Raw genomic sequence first — 17,459 nt, 5'->3', positions numbered from 1 at the left:
TGCTGTACTCGCACTGCTAAAACCCTCGACCATTGCTATACTACCTTCCAGAATGCATATTAGGCCCTCCAACACCCTACATTCGGGCAAATCGGAACACGATTCCATCTTGCTTCTCCCCTCCTATAGGCAGAAACTCAAGAGGAAGCACCCGTGGTGAGGACTATTCAACTCTGGTCTGACCAATCGGAATCCACTCTTCAAGAATGTTTTGATCACGTGGACTAGGATATGTTCAGAGTAGCTTCAGAAAATAATATTGACATATATACCAATACGGTGAATAAATTTATCAGGAAGTGCATAGTTGTACCCACTGTGACTATTAAAATCTACCCCAACCAGAAACCGTGGATAGATGGGAGCATTTGCGCAAAACTGAAAGCGCAAACCACCGCATTTAACCAGGGCAAGAAGACTGGGAATATGGAAGAATGCACACAGTGTAGTTATTCCCTCCACAAAGCAATCAAGCAGGCTAAATGTCAATATAGGGACAAAGTTGAGTCCCAGTTCAACAGCTCCCCCGTGCTTCACGGTTGGGATGGTGTTCTTCGGCTTGCAAGTCTCCCCCTTTTTCCTCCAAACATAATGATGGTCATTATGGCCAAACAGTTCTATTTTTGTTTCATCAGACCAGAGGACATTGCTCCAAAAAGTACMATCTTTGTCCCCATGTGCAGTTGCAAACCGTAGTCTGGCTTTTTTATGGCGGTTTTGGAGCAGTGGCTTCTTCCTTGCTGAGCGGCCTTTCAGGTTATGTCGATATAGGACTCGTTTTACTGTGGATATATATACTTTTGTACCTGTTTCCTCCAGCATCTTCACAGGGTCCTTTGCTGTTGTTCTGGGATTGATTTGCACTTTTCGCACCAAGTACGTTCATCTCTAGGAGACAGAAGGTGTCTCCTTCCTGAGCAGTTTGACGGCTGTGTGGTCCCATGGTGTTTATACCTGCGAACTATTGTTTGTACAGATGAATGTGGTACCTTCAGGCATTTGGAAATTGCTCCCAAGGATGAACCAGACTTGTGGAGGTCTACAATAGTTTTTCTGAGGTCTTGACTGATTTTCTTTTGATTTTCCCATGTCAAGCAAAGAGGCACTGAGTTTGAAGGTAGGCCTTGAAATACATCCACAGGTACACCTCCAATTGACTCAAATTATGTCAATTAGCCTATCAGAAGCTTTTAAAGTCATGACCTCATTTTCTGGAATTTTCCAAGCTGTTTAAAGGCACAGTCAACTTAGTGTATGTAAACTTCCGACCCACTGGAATTGTGATACAGTGAAATAATCTGTCTGTAAACAATAGTTGGAAAAATGACTTGTGTCATGCGCGAAGTAGATGTCCTAACCGACTTTCCAAAACTATAGTTTTTTCACAAGAAATTTGTGGAGTGGTTGATAAACGAGTTTTAATGACTTCAACCTAAGTGTATGTAAACTTCGGACTTCAACTGTATATTCTTAATCCATTCCTTACTTAGATTTACGTGTATTTTGGGTATATGTTGTGAAACTGTTAGATATTACTTGTTAGATGTTACTGCACTGTTGGAGCTAGAAGCACAAGTATTTTGCTACACCCGCAATAACATCTGCTCAASACGTGTATGTGACCATTTAAAAAAAAATGTGATTTGAATTTGAAAATATTGATTCCAGACCAATGTTTGTCATGTTATGCCTACATGTTTACAGGAATTAGAATACTTTACCATCAGCCTTGAATTTACTTTAAAATGTTTGTATGGATAATCATGCATCTCTCAACAATCCCAGTAGCTAAAACTGTGCCTAGACACTTTTTAATATGCAAGTATTTTSTTTCTCCAAATTATTTTTTGGCTCTAGATTGTCCTAGATACTAGATAGTTCTGGTTAATTCAAGCCTTTATTGGAAAAAAGGTATAGAACTGGCCAACGGTACCCTCTCCAACAAGGTCATTGAGAAAGTCCACAATTTCCATAGCTGCTACTCCATTACCAACAAGTGACAACAAAACACGATTTCTGTTGTCATGGTGTTAAGTAGCATACTTTCTGCTGCCTTGTGGAAAATAATTGATATAGAAATATCTTGTTTGGCATGAAACAGATGGTGGGCATACCAGTTGTAGAGCTTTTATAAAAACAAACAGTTCAATCAAAAATAGTTTAGAACTTAGTTCAACTAACAATGCCTGAGTGAGTGAGTGATAGATTGAGAGAGAAACGCACMTAGGGAAAGAAAGCCACCTCGTGATCTCTGAGTTTAAAGKGCAAATGAGTGTCTGATTAGATACCTCACTGACTTCTGTCCTTATTTAATGCTGTATGGACCACATCCTTATCTTCCAATGGTRTGTTATTGCCTCAAGTGTTACAGATTTATTTCTATCCATGATTTAGTTTCTAGCAAATAGAGARTAAAGCAAATGGGTGTGTGCCGCATTTTAAGAGCGCATGAAAGTTATGTTAGGGGAGAGAGGTGAACCYAGAGGTGTAAAGTGGGCCCAAAATATGAAATCTCCAMCAGGTGGCGTTTTTTTGCCCCGCTCTGTTTCCTCCATTACGGWCAGTGGATGACAAAACACGAATACTGCTCTCACGTTGGTCAGTGGGTAGCATAATTTCTGCTGCCTTGTGGAAATCAGTTGACCTGGAAGCATCTTGTTTGGCATAAAACAGATGTTGGAAATACCAGTTGAAGAATCTTTTGTAAATCCTCTATCTTATCTGCTCTGTCAACGTTGCCTGATTCTTTGTACATGCCAGACAGTTTCAGTTTTACTGRAAAGGGTTGTGGGTAGAGTGCGACCACCTCTTCATAAAGGTTGACTTCATTTTGGATGCTGAACTGGTGGTGATGCATGAGACAATTGGAAGTGATGCATTGTCTTTAATAAAACACTAGGTGGCGACTTACACARATCAAATCCTGTTTTTCCTCTGACTAAAACTGAAGGGGTAGCCTACTGTACAAAATCAAGGAGCTCAATGGGTGTGTAGTGTAATGTATATTTCAATAATGTCACATACCTTAGAACTTAAAACATTAGTGAAATACTGCACAGTACTGTTGGCCAATCTTTCTCAGCAGCAATGATACTGTGATTGCTGGAGCAACTTCTGAGAAGGTGATGGATGTATTGTGATGTCAACTGACACATATRACCCTTCATTCCCCCATTGCTTTCCACTGAAACATTCTGTGCTGTATTGTGGTGTTCTCTGTCTCTGACCGTGTACCCTGACCCTGACCTTGTACCGTATCCATGACCTTCAGAGCCTTAATCAATCAAACTCAGACCATAGCTGATGATAGTCAATGTATTTAGTCATACAATTTCAACTAGATATCCACAGCTATGCATTAAGAAATTCTAGTAACCTACTGGGATAGTGGTGTATTATAACATAACTTGTTGTTTGCTGTTACTGTATTTCTTTAATTAATTATCTCTTAATAGAATAGAACAGAATACCTTTATTTTCACAAGAACTTACAAGATATTAGACAGTATAATATTACACATTACATACATTTTCCAGAAACAGAATCTATTGTGCCCAGTGTGAAGAAAATAAAATAAATAATATCCTATCGCTCTGGATAGTCTGCCTGTGAGGCTATACAGGATCTCTCTACTCTATAATGCAATAATGAAAAATAACATGTTAGTTTGTCTACAGTACATTAGTCCACAGTAAACTTGTACAGACTCAATTCAAAATGTGGATTCCAGACAGATATTTGTCATGTTAGGCCTACATATTTATGACTTTARGCTCAGCCTTGAATTTACTTTCAAGTGTTAGTKTTGATAATCATGCATCTCTCAGCAATCCCAGTAGTAAAATTGAGCACAGACATTTGGAATACTAAGGTATTCAGTTTGTACTAAATGAAAATTTGTCCTAGATTGCCCTAGATTTGTCCTAGTGGTATAGTGAATATATTTTCCACATGAATCAATCATAAACAGGTTATGCAAATTTGACTGATTCGACACGCAGTTCTGGRTAATTCAAGCCTTTATTGGAAAAAAAGGTCTAGAACCGGCTAACAGCACCTTCTCCATCAAGTCCATCCAGAAAGTRYACAATTTCCTCAGCTCTGTCTTCTCCGTTATGGACAATGGACAACAAAACACGAATACTGCTGTCACGTTGGCCAGTGGGTWGCYTAATCTCTACTGCCTTCTTGTGGAAATCAATTGACGTGGAAGCATCTTGTTTGGRATAAAACAGATGTRGGGCATACCWGTTGTAGAATTTCTGTAAATCCTGTGGTTCCATTCCTTCCCTATCAAGAAGCAGGTCCTCGAATATCTTATCTGCTCTATCAARTCTGCCAGATTCTTTGTACATGGCAGACAGTTCCAGTTTTACTGCAAGGGATTTTGGGTAGAGTGRGACCACCTCTTCATAAAGGTWGACTGCATTTTCAATCAGAATATGCCTCATTGGGTTCCTTTTCTCTTCTGGAGAGAAAATCTTCCATTTGTAACACTGCGCAAGACGCTTCTTCAGTTGGCGTGAATCAGGGTGTCTCTCCAGGGTCCTTCTTGCCAGGTCAATGCTTGAATCATGAGAGACGTATTCTCTGAAAAATGATAGTAAGAGTCCAAATCCACCAAAGCTGTCCAAAGGCTTCTCTATCACTTCCTRTGCAAGTTTACGTGCTTCCTCAACCTGGCCACTTGCTGCAAGCCTCTGCAGGTACATCACTGTGATGGTCAAATGTTCTGGTTCCAATTCTCTAGCAATCCGTAGCTGCTSCAACATCTCAGATCGCAGCTTCGGGGTAATGTSTTTATTTTCAAAAGATTTACTAAATGCTATGGCATAGCCACAGCGCAGCACCTTGTTCTCAGGATCCCCTTTCAAGGCCATCCGGAAGRAATATACCGCTMCCTTCCTCTTGCTTACATCAAACTTATTCAAAGTCCAGGCCCTTTCTCCCCACACTACACCTGGGCAGTGCGAGGGGTTGTCCTGCAATAGTCTCCCCACCTTCTCCACATAGGTCTGGCTCTCTGTCAGCTCCCCTTGGTGATAGTGCACCCAGGCCAKGTTCCCATAGTGGACCACCAGACTTAGCTCCACGTCGTCTGGGCTGTTTAGGCGAATGGCCTCTTCAGCCTTCTTCAGGCATTGAAGAGCGTCCTCTGTGGAGCCCAAAGCGTYGTGTAGGTAAGCCAGGAYGTTGTACAGATYACCCMRCCYGGAARATTGAACCCCCTCMCTGRTGKTGATYTCTATCAMSGTTTCTCTGAGYCTTTSKAGTTTAGATCTGCTGTCGTCCAGCTTCCAGGTGAAGTGGCATTCCAAACCCTGCAGCCTAATTTTCAAGGAGGTCTGAGCCATTCTGGTTAAAAAAAGACAACAGTTCAATCAAAATAGTTTAGAACTAACAACACTTAAGAGAGATATTTCAGACCTGGATGGTGAACCAAGGARTTGTTTAGAGAGAGAGCGAGCGAGAGCTTACCTCTTAGTTGGACAAGAGAAAGCCATCTTGTGGTCTCTGAGTTTCAAGAGCAAATGAGTGTCTGATTAGATACCTCACTGACTTCTCTCCTGATTTTATACTGTATGGACCACATTGTTATCTTACAATCGGCTGGTTATGCTGTTTACTGCCTCACCTTTACAAGCCGTATCAAAGTTTAATTTCTAGCCATAGTTTTGTTTCTAGCAAATAGAGACTAAAGTGAATGGTCATTGCAGACACCATTCCAATAACATTTAAATTTAAAGATCAATCAACTTTAATCAACCAACCAACCGAACCAWCATCCCAATTACTTAATAAATACATATATGATATTTCTGAGAAATTAATACAAACATAATTCAGCCTTTTTACTCTATGCAAAAGTAAGAAACCCTTCAGTGGATTGCTAACTGACCCATTTTAATTGGCAGTCACAGAGATGTTGAGTAAACATGTTGAGCCAAAGGAGGTTTTGTGTATCACATCTTACAGTTTAAAGTTTATTAAGGTCAGAGAGCAGGCTCTTTCAGGTCCAAGGTCTAGACGTGTTGTACACCAGATGTAAAGGTTTCTTATTTTATGACATCACGTGTTTCTTATTTTATGACATCATGTGTGGTTTAGCTCCTCTTGGTGATAGTGCACCCAGGACAGGTTCCCATAGTTGACAACCAGACTTAGCTTTTTTAGATACATTTCATTATAATGTTTGAAACATCTTATGATACGAGTTCTTCTTCTTAAGAAATCAAAAGCAATGTTTCATCATCTCACTTTTCAAAGAGAAAAAGATGGTGAGAGATGTGACGTTAATGTTAAATCGCTGTGTGCCCCTTTAAGAGCGCACAAGATTTATGGGCTAGGCCAGGGTTACCGAACTCGTTTACTTTTTCCCCTAGCACTTCACAGCTGATTCAAATAACCAAAGCTTGATGATGAGTTGGTTATTTGAATCAGCTGTCTAGTGCTAGYGAAAAAAACAAAATGCGGCCCCAGGACCGTGTTTGGYAAACCCTGGAGTTGCCAATCCCTGCATGAGACGATGGCGAAGTGATGCATTGACTTTATTAAAACACTAGGTGGAACCTTAAACAAAAATAAAATCCTGTTTTTTGTCAAACCATTGCAAGGAAAAGAGTGTTGTATTTGACTAAGACTGAAGYMGTAGTCTACTTTATAGTGWTGGGCATTCCGAGTCTTTTTGGTGAGCCGGATCATTTTGCTCCGTTCAACTAAAAGAGCTGTTAATTTGCCTCTCAAATAGTTCTTCATTCTGTAGTGCTTAAACTTTTACATAAAACCATACAAAAGAGCACATCTGTAATGTAAAGCATAGCCTTTTACCTGCCATTATGTCACAATGTGACATGCAACTTAAAGTATATTTTTATTTACATTTAAGTCATTTAGCTGACGCTCTTATCCAGAGCGACTTACAAATTGGAAAGTTCATACATTTTCATCCTGGTCCCCCCGTGGGGAATGAACCCACAACCCTGGCGTTGCAAGCGCCATGCTCTACCAACTGAGCCACACGGGACCACGTGTTTATCTGACCAAATTAATAGACGGCCTGCAAAGAAAATTAAGATATTTTTTTAACACAGTGTGTGGACATGAATGATGCTCTCTACTCACTACCTATTGMTCCTGCAGTGAGGAATCTCCAGATAATTTTTAAAATAACTTATCTACAGAAAATTTGTTGTTGGCAGCTCAAAAAGCAGTGGTAACAGTTGGCTAGACAAATCTGGGAGACAAAGAAATGGCTCTTCCACGGATGKGATTCGACGTTCACCAAAAAGAGACGTTCAAAAAGAGACGTTAGTTTGCGAATGACCCACTGTCACTACTACTGTACTGTACAACATCAAGAAGCTCAATAGGTGTGCAGTGTAGTGGGTATTTCAATAATGTCACGTACAATAGAAGTTTAAGAATATGTGAAATACTGTACAGTAGGCCTACTGGCAATATGTTGTCCAATATTTCTAAGAGAAATTATACTGTGATTTCTGGAGCACTTCTGAGAAGGTGATGTATTGGGATGTCTACTGAAGTCTAGTCACCCTTCATTCCCRATTGCTTTCTACCAAAACTCTGTCTCTGACCGTGTACCCTAACCCTGACCTTGTACCTACAGCACAAGTCAAAAGTTTGGACACACCTACTCATTCAAGGGTTTTTCTTAATTTTGATTATTTTCTACATTGTAGAATAATAGTGAAGACATCAAATATAAAATAAAATCTTTGGGTTACTACATGAAACCATATGTGTTATTTCATAGTTTTAATGTCTTCACTATTATTCTACAATGTAGAAATAGTAAAAAATAAAGAAAAACCTTTTAATGAGTAGGTGTGTCCAAACGTTTGACTGGTACTGCATATAAATCAAACTCAGGCGTATTCCTATTGGTTTACCCAGTAACAAATACTAAATACTAGTATTTTTGTAAATAAAAACACAAAACAAAACAAACATACACACAGTTGGAAACTATAGTCCATGACCATGACATGATCAAGTTATGTATTTACCTGCCTATGGTTTAAGCGGGTGGGAAGGTGTTGTCATAGTAGACCATTTGAAAACAGTTACTATCAACTATGTTAAACTAATGAATAATGACTTACTTCGTTGTCTGAAGCATTTTGTCACCCTAAACATAATTTTATTTTATTATTTCCCTTTGAAAAATCACATTTTGATTTGAGGACAGTTGTTCATAGACACAGAGGGTTAAATAGTTTGGAGAGTGAAGCATGRCGTTCCCTCCTTGCGGAGTTCCCCAGCAGGAAAYGWCTAATAAGGACCTGCGGAACGTCACACAGAGTAACAATACACCCTCTTTAAAAGGCAGGGCATCCTCTARTGCCTGCAGACTGAAGAACATTCGATCAGTAAAGATGGAGCCCTCACTGGAGTCCTCCTCTCCTCTCCTGCTACAGACTTTATGGGACAAGATAAGAGCACAAGAAGACTTTCTCCGCTCTCCCTTGTTCCCTGTCCTGTTCTCCATGACACTCTATCTGAGCTGCTGCCTGCCTTACCTGTGCCTGGACACCCTGTCCTCCAGAGTAGCCCTGGTGCACCGCTACAAGATTCAGTCACATAGCAGGGTGACCTGGGCAATGGCATGGAGCTGCCTGGCTACCTCCCTGCACACCCACGCTGTGTTCATTTTCCCCCTCAGTGTTCTGCACTGGTACTGGAGACCAGTGGTCCTCCCTGCCCAAGCCCCTGGGGCTCTTCGTGTGGCCTGGGATGTGTTAGCCTGTCTCCTCCTCTTTGACCTGCAGTACTTTGTGTGGCACGTGCTGCACCACAAGGTGCCCTGGCTCTACCGGACTTTCCACAAGGTGCACCACCGATACACAGCCACCTTCGCCCTGACCACAGAGCACTCTGGGATCTGGGAGACCCTGAGTCTGGGCCTGTTTGCTGCAGTGAACCCTAACCTGCTGGGCTGCCACCCGCTCACCAAGATGCTCTTCTTCACCCTGAACATCTGGCTGTCTGTGGAGGACCACTCAGGTTATGACCTGCCCTGGGCCCCTCACAGACTGGTACCCTTTGGGCTCTATGGCGGATCTCCGCACCACGACCTCCACCATCTCAAGTTCATGGTCAACTACGCACCCTACTTCACACACTGGGACAGGCTGTTCGGCACGCTGTTGCATACAGACAAACCAGACACGTATGATGTAGATGTGTTGGATGCTTCAAAAAGATGTGATACAACATCAAGTGGTGTGACTGATGTAAGCCATGCACCAGTGTATGAGGCTACACAAAGCTGTTTGAAAGACTATGAGGTAAAGTTCAGAGGAAAATGAGGAAGACCTTTTCTCTGACCCCACCGGGACCAAATCAGAAATTGACATTTGAATGGAGCTCTACAAAGAGTTTGTGTCACCTATGTCAGTATTATGTGTTTATATAGTGTTTGTTTTTAAAAAGTGCAATACAGTGAAGAAAAAACTTGAYAATCATGTGACCAATGGACTATTACTGTAGCTGCTTCATTACAATGAATATACCGTGTGTATATATGGGTGATTCTGCAACTTTGGGCACTTTGGCCATGCAYACTTTCAGAAATTAAAACTTATTCAAACACCATTTTACCAGTATTGCACTTGTCTTTGATTTGTCTAGAAACTATATCTGATAATGGCTGCGATCGTACTATTCWGGAATTTATATATTTTTGTCCCTTTTCCCAGACAGCCATAGACAAATGTCATTTCCATCACGTCATTAAACATCCATTTTTGTTGAAAATCAAATATCATACAATTGATTTATAACAGATTTCTTATACATTTGTACATGAACTTMTATTGAATATTATTGTAAGTGATTTTTAAGGTTTTCCTAATATTAATAATGCAAAACGACGCCTGAATGTATAAACTTGCCTTGGTGACAGTTGAAAACATTTATTTATCATGAAAAATAAGATGTTTCCACACAACCTTTTTGTGAGATTATGATAACAACCGTATGATTTCCATATCCAAAACAAATACATGTATGTAAATTATACATAATATACTCATTTACCCCAAAAATATGGGTTGTGATGGAAATGACAAGGTGTGGTGGAAATGACATCTATGTAAAAAAAAAAAAACGTATGAAAACAAAGTGAACTGCCTGGATTTCACTGGTGTATTTACACAGGTACTGTAGTTCTCTGCAAAGTCAATATGCACAATGATCTCCTTTTGCTCCGGATTCTCTTTTAATTCTCTCAGTTTGGAGTATTGGTGTCGAATGTTGTACACGTGTTTCCCCAACTTCTCTTTCAATCCGTTGGAGAAGTCCTCCAATAGAATATGCAGTGTACCACATACCTTTTCTTTTACTGTCAAATGTACAGTGAACTTCTCCATGTTTCCCTCTGTTTTTCTTCTCTCTCTCTTCAGCTTTGTTTTTCCACTCAAACCACCATGTCTGCTCACCAGCATCAAAGTCAGATGTTTTAAGCTCTTTGGRTTGGCAAAGGGAGCACTCTCTATACATGCACTCTTTCTTCAGGTTCTCACAGTTCAAAGACTCACTAACTTTCTCAATGTTGCTYCAGCTGATCACTTTGTGATGCTGTAGTTTGTCCGCCATGAACTGGAGGTTGGCGCAGGTTTTGCAGAGACGTGTCCCTATCCTGGAATGTTGGCTTGACAACCCAAAAATGATGTCTTTTGCAGAATTCACAGTAGGAAATTTGAATTTCTGAATATTCCCTCTTAAACTTCTGATAAAGGTTCTGAATTGTGCCATTCAAGAAGCGCTTCTGCTTTTTTTAAATTGTTCCTCGTTAGTGTGTCCTTTTTCCCCTGCTGTTGCTCTACTGTTGACATCAAGTTCATAGAATCTTGTGATTTTTCTCTTCTGTGGCTGTGCTAATTCGGTTACACACATTTTTCCTGGAGTATTGAAGACTTGATGGCCTGTTTTCATTGGCCCTCATTGCTTTTGCTGAAAATCAAACTTCTCTGTTTGCGGCTTTGACCAGGCCATACTTTCTCAGGATGTTGCCTCTGAGCATTTTTGAAGCCACTTGTTTGTCCTTGGCACTGCAAAACATTTTAGACTTTTGTTTTAACTCTGCAATGATGGCATTTTTAAACAATACAATCCTTCTCAAGTTCTTCAGAGTTCCCTTCATTTGCTGTTTTTTCTTTGTCTTTGGGGAATCTTGTCTCTCCATCTTGTTCATCAGTCYAWRKWWKCRTTTTTTGTATTTCTCAGCTTTCCATAAAGCATTATCAAGTTTGACATTTGTCATACTAAGATCTCTGTATGCTTTTGAGCGACCTCTTTCAACCTTTTTCCTTCCAGCAAGTATTTGACTTCTCATTCCTGTTGCAGACGATGAGGAAGGGGTATCAGGGTGTGCATCAGGGGCAGGTAAGTTAGYGGCAGGTATGTTAGCCTCATGTTCTGGCTGCAAGTCATCTGGTGACTGAGGTGGTGTGTTGCCTGATAGGTAGGTCTCCATTGCAACTGTTCTCTTTAAAGTCTGTCTTCTATTCCGRTGGTTACATTTCCATCGCCTTCTTTTGTTTCTTTGTTCTCGCTTTGTAAGCTCAGAGATAGATTTCACTTCTCCCTTCTCTTTTTTCTTCCAGTATCTCTCCCTGTCTTTTTGCAGATGTTCCTGGTATCGTATAGGATCTTTTTTTGAGGGGGGGGGGGGGTTTTTATGTTTGTGACTTCTGTGCTGTTTTATGTGGCATCTTCAAAAAATAAAGACAAATACTACTTAGTTTTCACCTTGTAGCATTTTCTAGATTAAATTAATTTAAAACATGATTAAATAAGCCTAAAGTAAAAAAAAAAAAAAAAGTAAAGTAAAGCCGAATAAGATAATGGATTTGTGTCATTTCCACCACTTTCTGTCATTTCCACCACACTTAAGTTTGTGATGGAAATGATTGGGATGGAAATTACACTTCCACAGTTTCTGGAGAAAATTGACAGACTGCTTAGCATGCTTTGGTTAGTATTACAGCTAGCATATCGTTTACACTAAATACATAAAATATATTAAAATATATAAAGTTCTACCACAAATTAAAGAAATTATAGCCTGTTTGGAAATTACTGACAATTAAAATATTCTCTACACAAGCAATATTTACCTAGATTTTTCTTCAACTTCTGGACATCACATCTGGAACAACTGTCCACTGCAGCCATGTGCTTCAGTGTCACAATATGTTTCCGTGGTAACTAAATTAACATTCTCTTGAAAAAACTTTATTAATTAGGAATTTGTCCTCAGTGGTGGAAATGACACCACTCCCAAAGGACAGGTATATTTTTTGTGTAAAAAATACATATAAAGGGCATACTCACAATAAATATTGATATAGATTTTATTTAATTGACTCTTTCTGTAGTACATAACATTATATAATGTGTAATTATTAATGTTTTCTCATAGAAAAACATAGTAGAAGCTTAAAAGTCTGGGTTAGAGACAAGGGCAAAATAGTGAAATTGAGGTATACAATGCATCTGAAAAGTAGCTAGAATACTTGATAGAGAGGTGTTTTAAAAAGTATGGGGTGATTCCAGTGTGAAATTAACATACAAATATTTGTATTTGTTACATTTTTTTACAAAATTGACCCGAGGACATAGAAGTGCCTGTAGTTGCATAATCACCCATATATATACTGTATATATATAGATGTGTGTGTGTGTGTGTGTGTGTGTGTGTGTGTGTATATACAGTGTGTATACATATAAATATATATATATGTGTGTATATATATATATACTGTATATATATCTAATGTGTATATATGCTGAACAAAAACATGTCAAATGTTGYTCCCATGTTTCATGAGCTGAAATAAAAGATCCCAGAAATGTTCCATACACACAAAAAGCATATATCTCTCAAATTTATTGCAGAAAGGAAAGGAAGACCCAGGGTTACCTTTGATGCAGAGGATAAGTTCATTAGAGTTACCAGCAATAACATTTTGCTTAGTTTTTTTACTAAATAAAACACAAACATGAAAAGCTATCTGAAATGTATAGTGTGTGTACATCTTTAAACCAGAAGTCAAACTGTTAAGGAGAGCACATTGTGAGTAGAGTAGATATATGACCAGTATTTCCCGTTTTAAGACCGAATGGAAAACTCACTGGAAAACTCACTGACATTGTACCTCCCTTCCAACAGATCAGTACATGTCAATGAACTATTGGCAGAGGTACCAAAATTAAAACATTACTTACAATACAACTGTGACACAACATCCTTTGTGCAAAAATGTCTTTCAAGACAAAACAATGCATGGAAATAGAGAATCATGTCTCATTATATCTTGTCAGGTTCCATGTAGTAGGGTGCCACAGTGTTTTTCTTCTCACTTGGGCATTGGAGTATTGCGAAAGCAAACTGAGGTATGTGAATATAATGGGAGCAGGATGGGTACTGGGATGTTAAATGCNTGTTTTTCTTCTCACTTGGGCATTGGAGTATTGCGAAAGCAAACTGAGGTATGTGAATATAATGGGAGCAGGATGGGTACTGGGATGTTAAATGCACATGAATCCATCAATGCAAAACTTACAGTCACATCCACAACTGGTTTGTTTTGGGCATAAAGTYAACTGTACCAGTCCCAGCGAAGAAAAACGTGGTTTGGGATTTTCCATTTAAAAAATGCTTTAGATTGAACGTTCATGAGCCCTTTTAGTGCGCAAATCAAATCAAATCAAATGTTATTGGTCACATACAGAGTGGCTAATGGTAAAGGGACAATGACCCTCCACACTCTTGTTCACTCACTTGACATCCATATACTGTACCTGCTACTCCCTGTTCCTCTCGTTCACTTTCCTTTTCTTGTCATCCACCCATCTCTCTCTCGCACACAACCTCTCTCGTTGTCTTCTGATATTTTATTTAGTTATTGTCATGACCTCATACTGTAGGTAGCTAGGAACCATTCCCCAGTGTATGCTCCTAAATATCCTGAAAAAACTTTACCTGCCTTTCCCACTGATGACAGCATTACAAATCACTGATGAAATTAATATCAGATGTTCATCAGATGTTTTTAAGACCAAGACAAACACCATTTGATGCCAGAGACAGTGAAATATGTTTTTCATACAATAAGCTCCCCTGGCTGAATACAATAAACATATTTTTGGAAAGTGACACATTTTTCCCAAGATAAAGTATTACCATGTATGCTAATTACACTGTAATATAGCTGTAATTATAATGTATATTTATATAGGCTAATAAACACATTTTCCRTAAACTCATTTCAATGTCATTACTGTATGATGCATTGAGCTAAACAACTCAGGGTGACTTTCACTTTCAGTATTTCCTGAGTGGACAATGATATGCTTCATACCATGACATATCAGAAGCAAGTTTGTGGTCAATTCCATTTCAATTCCAGTCAATTCAGAAAGTACTGTAAAATTACAAAATCCAATTCCAATTCTCTTCAATGATTTTCAATAAAGAAAAATTGGCATGCAAATTGGAGATTCTGAATTGACTGAACATGGAATTGACTCGAACCCTAATCAGAAGTGGTTATTGAATGGTTTCATTCTGAMGTATTTTGGTTGTGTTTATAAGACTACCTCAACATGTGAGTGAACGGAAATAATACAACCTTGGTTTGTGGATAGGTTACTAATCTCATTTTTGTTTGCAAACAATACACTCAAAAAAAKTTGGTTTCTTTGGAGACCTGCTACACTCTTAGAAAAAAAGGTGCTATTTAGAACCTAAAAGGGTTATTCAGCTGTCCCCATAGGAGAACCCTTTGAAGAGACCTTTTTGGTTCCAGGTAGAACCCTTTTGAGTTTCATGTAGAACCCTTTACACAGAGGGTTCTACATGGAACGCAAAAGGGTTATCCTATGGGGACAGCCGAAGAACCCTTTTGGAAGCCTTTTTCTAAGAGTGTACATCCTAAACTCAGCAAAAAAAGAAATTCAAAGATAATTCGTAAAAATCCAAATAACTTCACAGATCTTCATTGTAAAGGGTTTTAAACACTGTTTCCCATGCTTGTTCAATGAACCATAAACAATTAATGAACATGCACCTGTGGACGGTCATTAAGACACTAACAGCTTACAGACGGTAGGCAATTATGGTCACAGTTATGAACTTAGGACACTAAAGAGGCCTTCTACTGACTCTGAAAAACACCAAAGGAAAGATGCCCAGGGTCCCTGCTCATCTGCGTGAACGTGCCTTAGGCATGCTGCAAGGAGGCATGAGGACTGGCAGATGTGGCCAGGGCAATAAATTGCAATGTCCGTACTGTGAGACGCCTAAGACAGCGCTCCAGAAAGACAGGATGAATAGCTGATCATCCTCGCAGTGGTAGACCAAGTGTAACAACACCTGCACAGGATCGGTACATCCGAACATCACACCTGCGGGACAGGTACAGGATGGCAACAACAACTGCCAGAGTTACACCCAGGAACGCACAATCCCTCCATCAGTGCTCAGACTGTCAGCGTTAGGCTAAGAAAGGCTGGACTGAGGGCTTGTAGGCCGTGTTGTAAGGGCAGGTCCTCACCAGACATCACCGGCAACAACGTCGCCTATGGGCACAAACCCACCGTCGCTGGACCAGACAGGACTGGCAAAGTGCTCTTCACGTGAGACGCGGTTCTGTCTCACCGGGGGTGATGGTCGGATTCGAGTTTATCGTCGAAGGAATGAACGTTACACCGAGGCCTGTACTCTGGAGCGGGATCGATTTGGAGGTGGAGGTCCGTCATGGTCTGGGGCGGTGTGTCACAGCATCATTACAGGGAGACATCCTCCTCCCTCATGTGGTACCCTTCCTGCAGGCTCATCCTGACATGACCCTCCAGCATAACAATGCCACCAGCTATACTACTCATTCTGTGCCTGATTTCCTGCAAGACAGGAAGTCAGTGTTCTGCCATGGCCAGCGAAGAGCCCGGATCTCAATCCCATTGAGCACGTCTGGGACCTGTTGGATCGGAGGGTGAGGGCTCGGGCCATTCCCCCCAGAAATGTCCGGGAATTTGCAGGTGCCTTGTGTGAGGATATGTGTTTTATGCACTATAGSCCGCCACRACATAATTTGTGATTGAATATTGTATGCTGTATCTGCTTTGTGCATGTGTGCCTGTGTGTGTGCTGGAAGTAACATTTTGCCCCAGATAGTGTGCTGAGAAGCTYWGGTTAACCTTGAGCGAGAACAGTATGCTTTCTATGCAGGTGCAAATAACTCAACAGTGTTACAGAACTGACTGACCTCAGTCTCTAGGGTGTGGGAGCGTAATCTACACAGCAACAGCACCGGACATCTGGAGCGCTAGGGGGCTGGGACCAGCCTAAGCGCCTACGATAGTTTGAGCAAGTTTAAACCACGCTCAGCCTCTACTGTGATAGGCCAACGGACGGGTTGGAACTATTTCTATCACAGTATAATAACTGTTGTTTGTACACATTCCAGCAGTTCTCTGCTTTACCCTGCGTGGTGATACAGTGAACCCGTATATACGAAAATTGCATTTACCATTTATCGCTTGAGTTTAATAAAAATACTTAAAGTATATTCGGTGACTCTGAATCACCTATTATCCTGATACCAGATTTGAATTGARGCAACCCTTTACACTTGGTGGAAGAGTGGGGTAACATCTCACAGCAAGAACTGGCAAATCTAGTGCAGTCCATGAGGAGGAGATGCACTGCAGTACTTAATGCAGCTGGTGGCCAAACCAGATACTGACTGTTACTTTTGATTTTGARCCCCCCTTTTTTCAGGGACACATTGTTCAATTTCTGTTAGTCACATGTCTGTGAAACTTGTTCAGTTTATGTCTCAGTTGTTGAATCTTGTTATGTTCATACAAATATTTACACATGTTAAGTTTGCTGGAAATAAACACAGTTGACAGTGAGAGGACGTTTKTTTTTTTGCTGAGTTTATTCATTACAGTAATCCTGAGCATCTTTTTGTCACGTGAATGAGTAAGTGAATGCTAAACGAACACCATGGCATACACCCTGGTAAAAGACATGGTTCTTAGTCAAAGTGAGGCATTACTCAGAGTAWTAAGTTTGTTGATTTCAAAAACAGTTTCTATGAAAGTAAACGAGGCAACCACTCTTTTATTAAAACGTGATTGAATGTCATCACTCAACAAGGATTTAATTATTTGCAGGATTATTTGTGGGTGGTTTGTATTTGCTCACCTTGAGGTGTGTTCTGGCAGGAGTCTTTTATTACGTATGTGTCTCTTGATCCTTCCTTACATTGAGCAGTTGGGTAGATTCCCATATGATTGAGATMATATTGTTTACCAAGTTATTTATCCCTCCAAAGCACGTGACTATCTCACGCTCACAAATCAGCCAGCCACCCAAAAGTTTTCGCCACATGAATTTCCAATTATGGAGTCTACCAATGCCAGG

General features: G+C 40.1%; 2 protein-coding genes across 2 annotated transcripts; one reads left to right on the top strand and one right to left on the bottom strand.

Annotated features, from left to right (window-relative positions):
• Positions 1-3,558: 3,558 nt before the first annotated feature.
• LOC111951716 (interferon-induced protein with tetratricopeptide repeats 1-like) lies at positions 3,559-5,564 on the bottom strand. The gene is made up of 2 exons (XM_023969923.2): positions 5,480-5,564; positions 3,559-5,356 (listed from the first exon to the last, which is right to left on the bottom strand). Exons 1-2 carry the CDS (start codon positions 5,503-5,505, stop codon positions 4,039-4,041), a joined length of 1,344 nt encoding a protein of 447 aa, XP_023825691.2. The 5' UTR covers positions 5,506-5,564; the 3' UTR covers positions 3,559-4,038.
• Positions 5,565-8,371: 2,807 nt separating this feature from the next.
• Positions 8,372-9,606, top strand: LOC111952029 (cholesterol 25-hydroxylase-like protein). The gene has a single exon (XM_023970443.2). It carries the CDS (start codon positions 8,398-8,400, stop codon positions 9,328-9,330), a length of 933 nt encoding a protein of 310 aa, XP_023826211.1. The 5' UTR covers positions 8,372-8,397; the 3' UTR covers positions 9,331-9,606.
• Positions 9,607-17,459: the final 7,853 nt, after the last annotated feature.

This window comes from Salvelinus sp. IW2-2015, linkage group LG25, assembly GCF_002910315.2.
Source record: "Salvelinus sp. IW2-2015 linkage group LG25, ASM291031v2, whole genome shotgun sequence".
Taxonomy (NCBI): Eukaryota; Metazoa; Chordata; class Actinopteri; order Salmoniformes; family Salmonidae; genus Salvelinus; species Salvelinus sp. IW2-2015.
The sequence above is the reverse complement of the archived record's forward strand: the minus strand, read 5'-3'. Positions and strand labels throughout refer to the sequence as shown.

Bases quoted from the DNA above. Each gene is read 5' to 3' on its own strand.
- LOC111952029 (XM_023970443.2), top strand. From the start codon at position 8,398: ATGGAGCCCTCACTGGAGTCCTCCTCTCCTCTCCTGCTACAGACTTTA.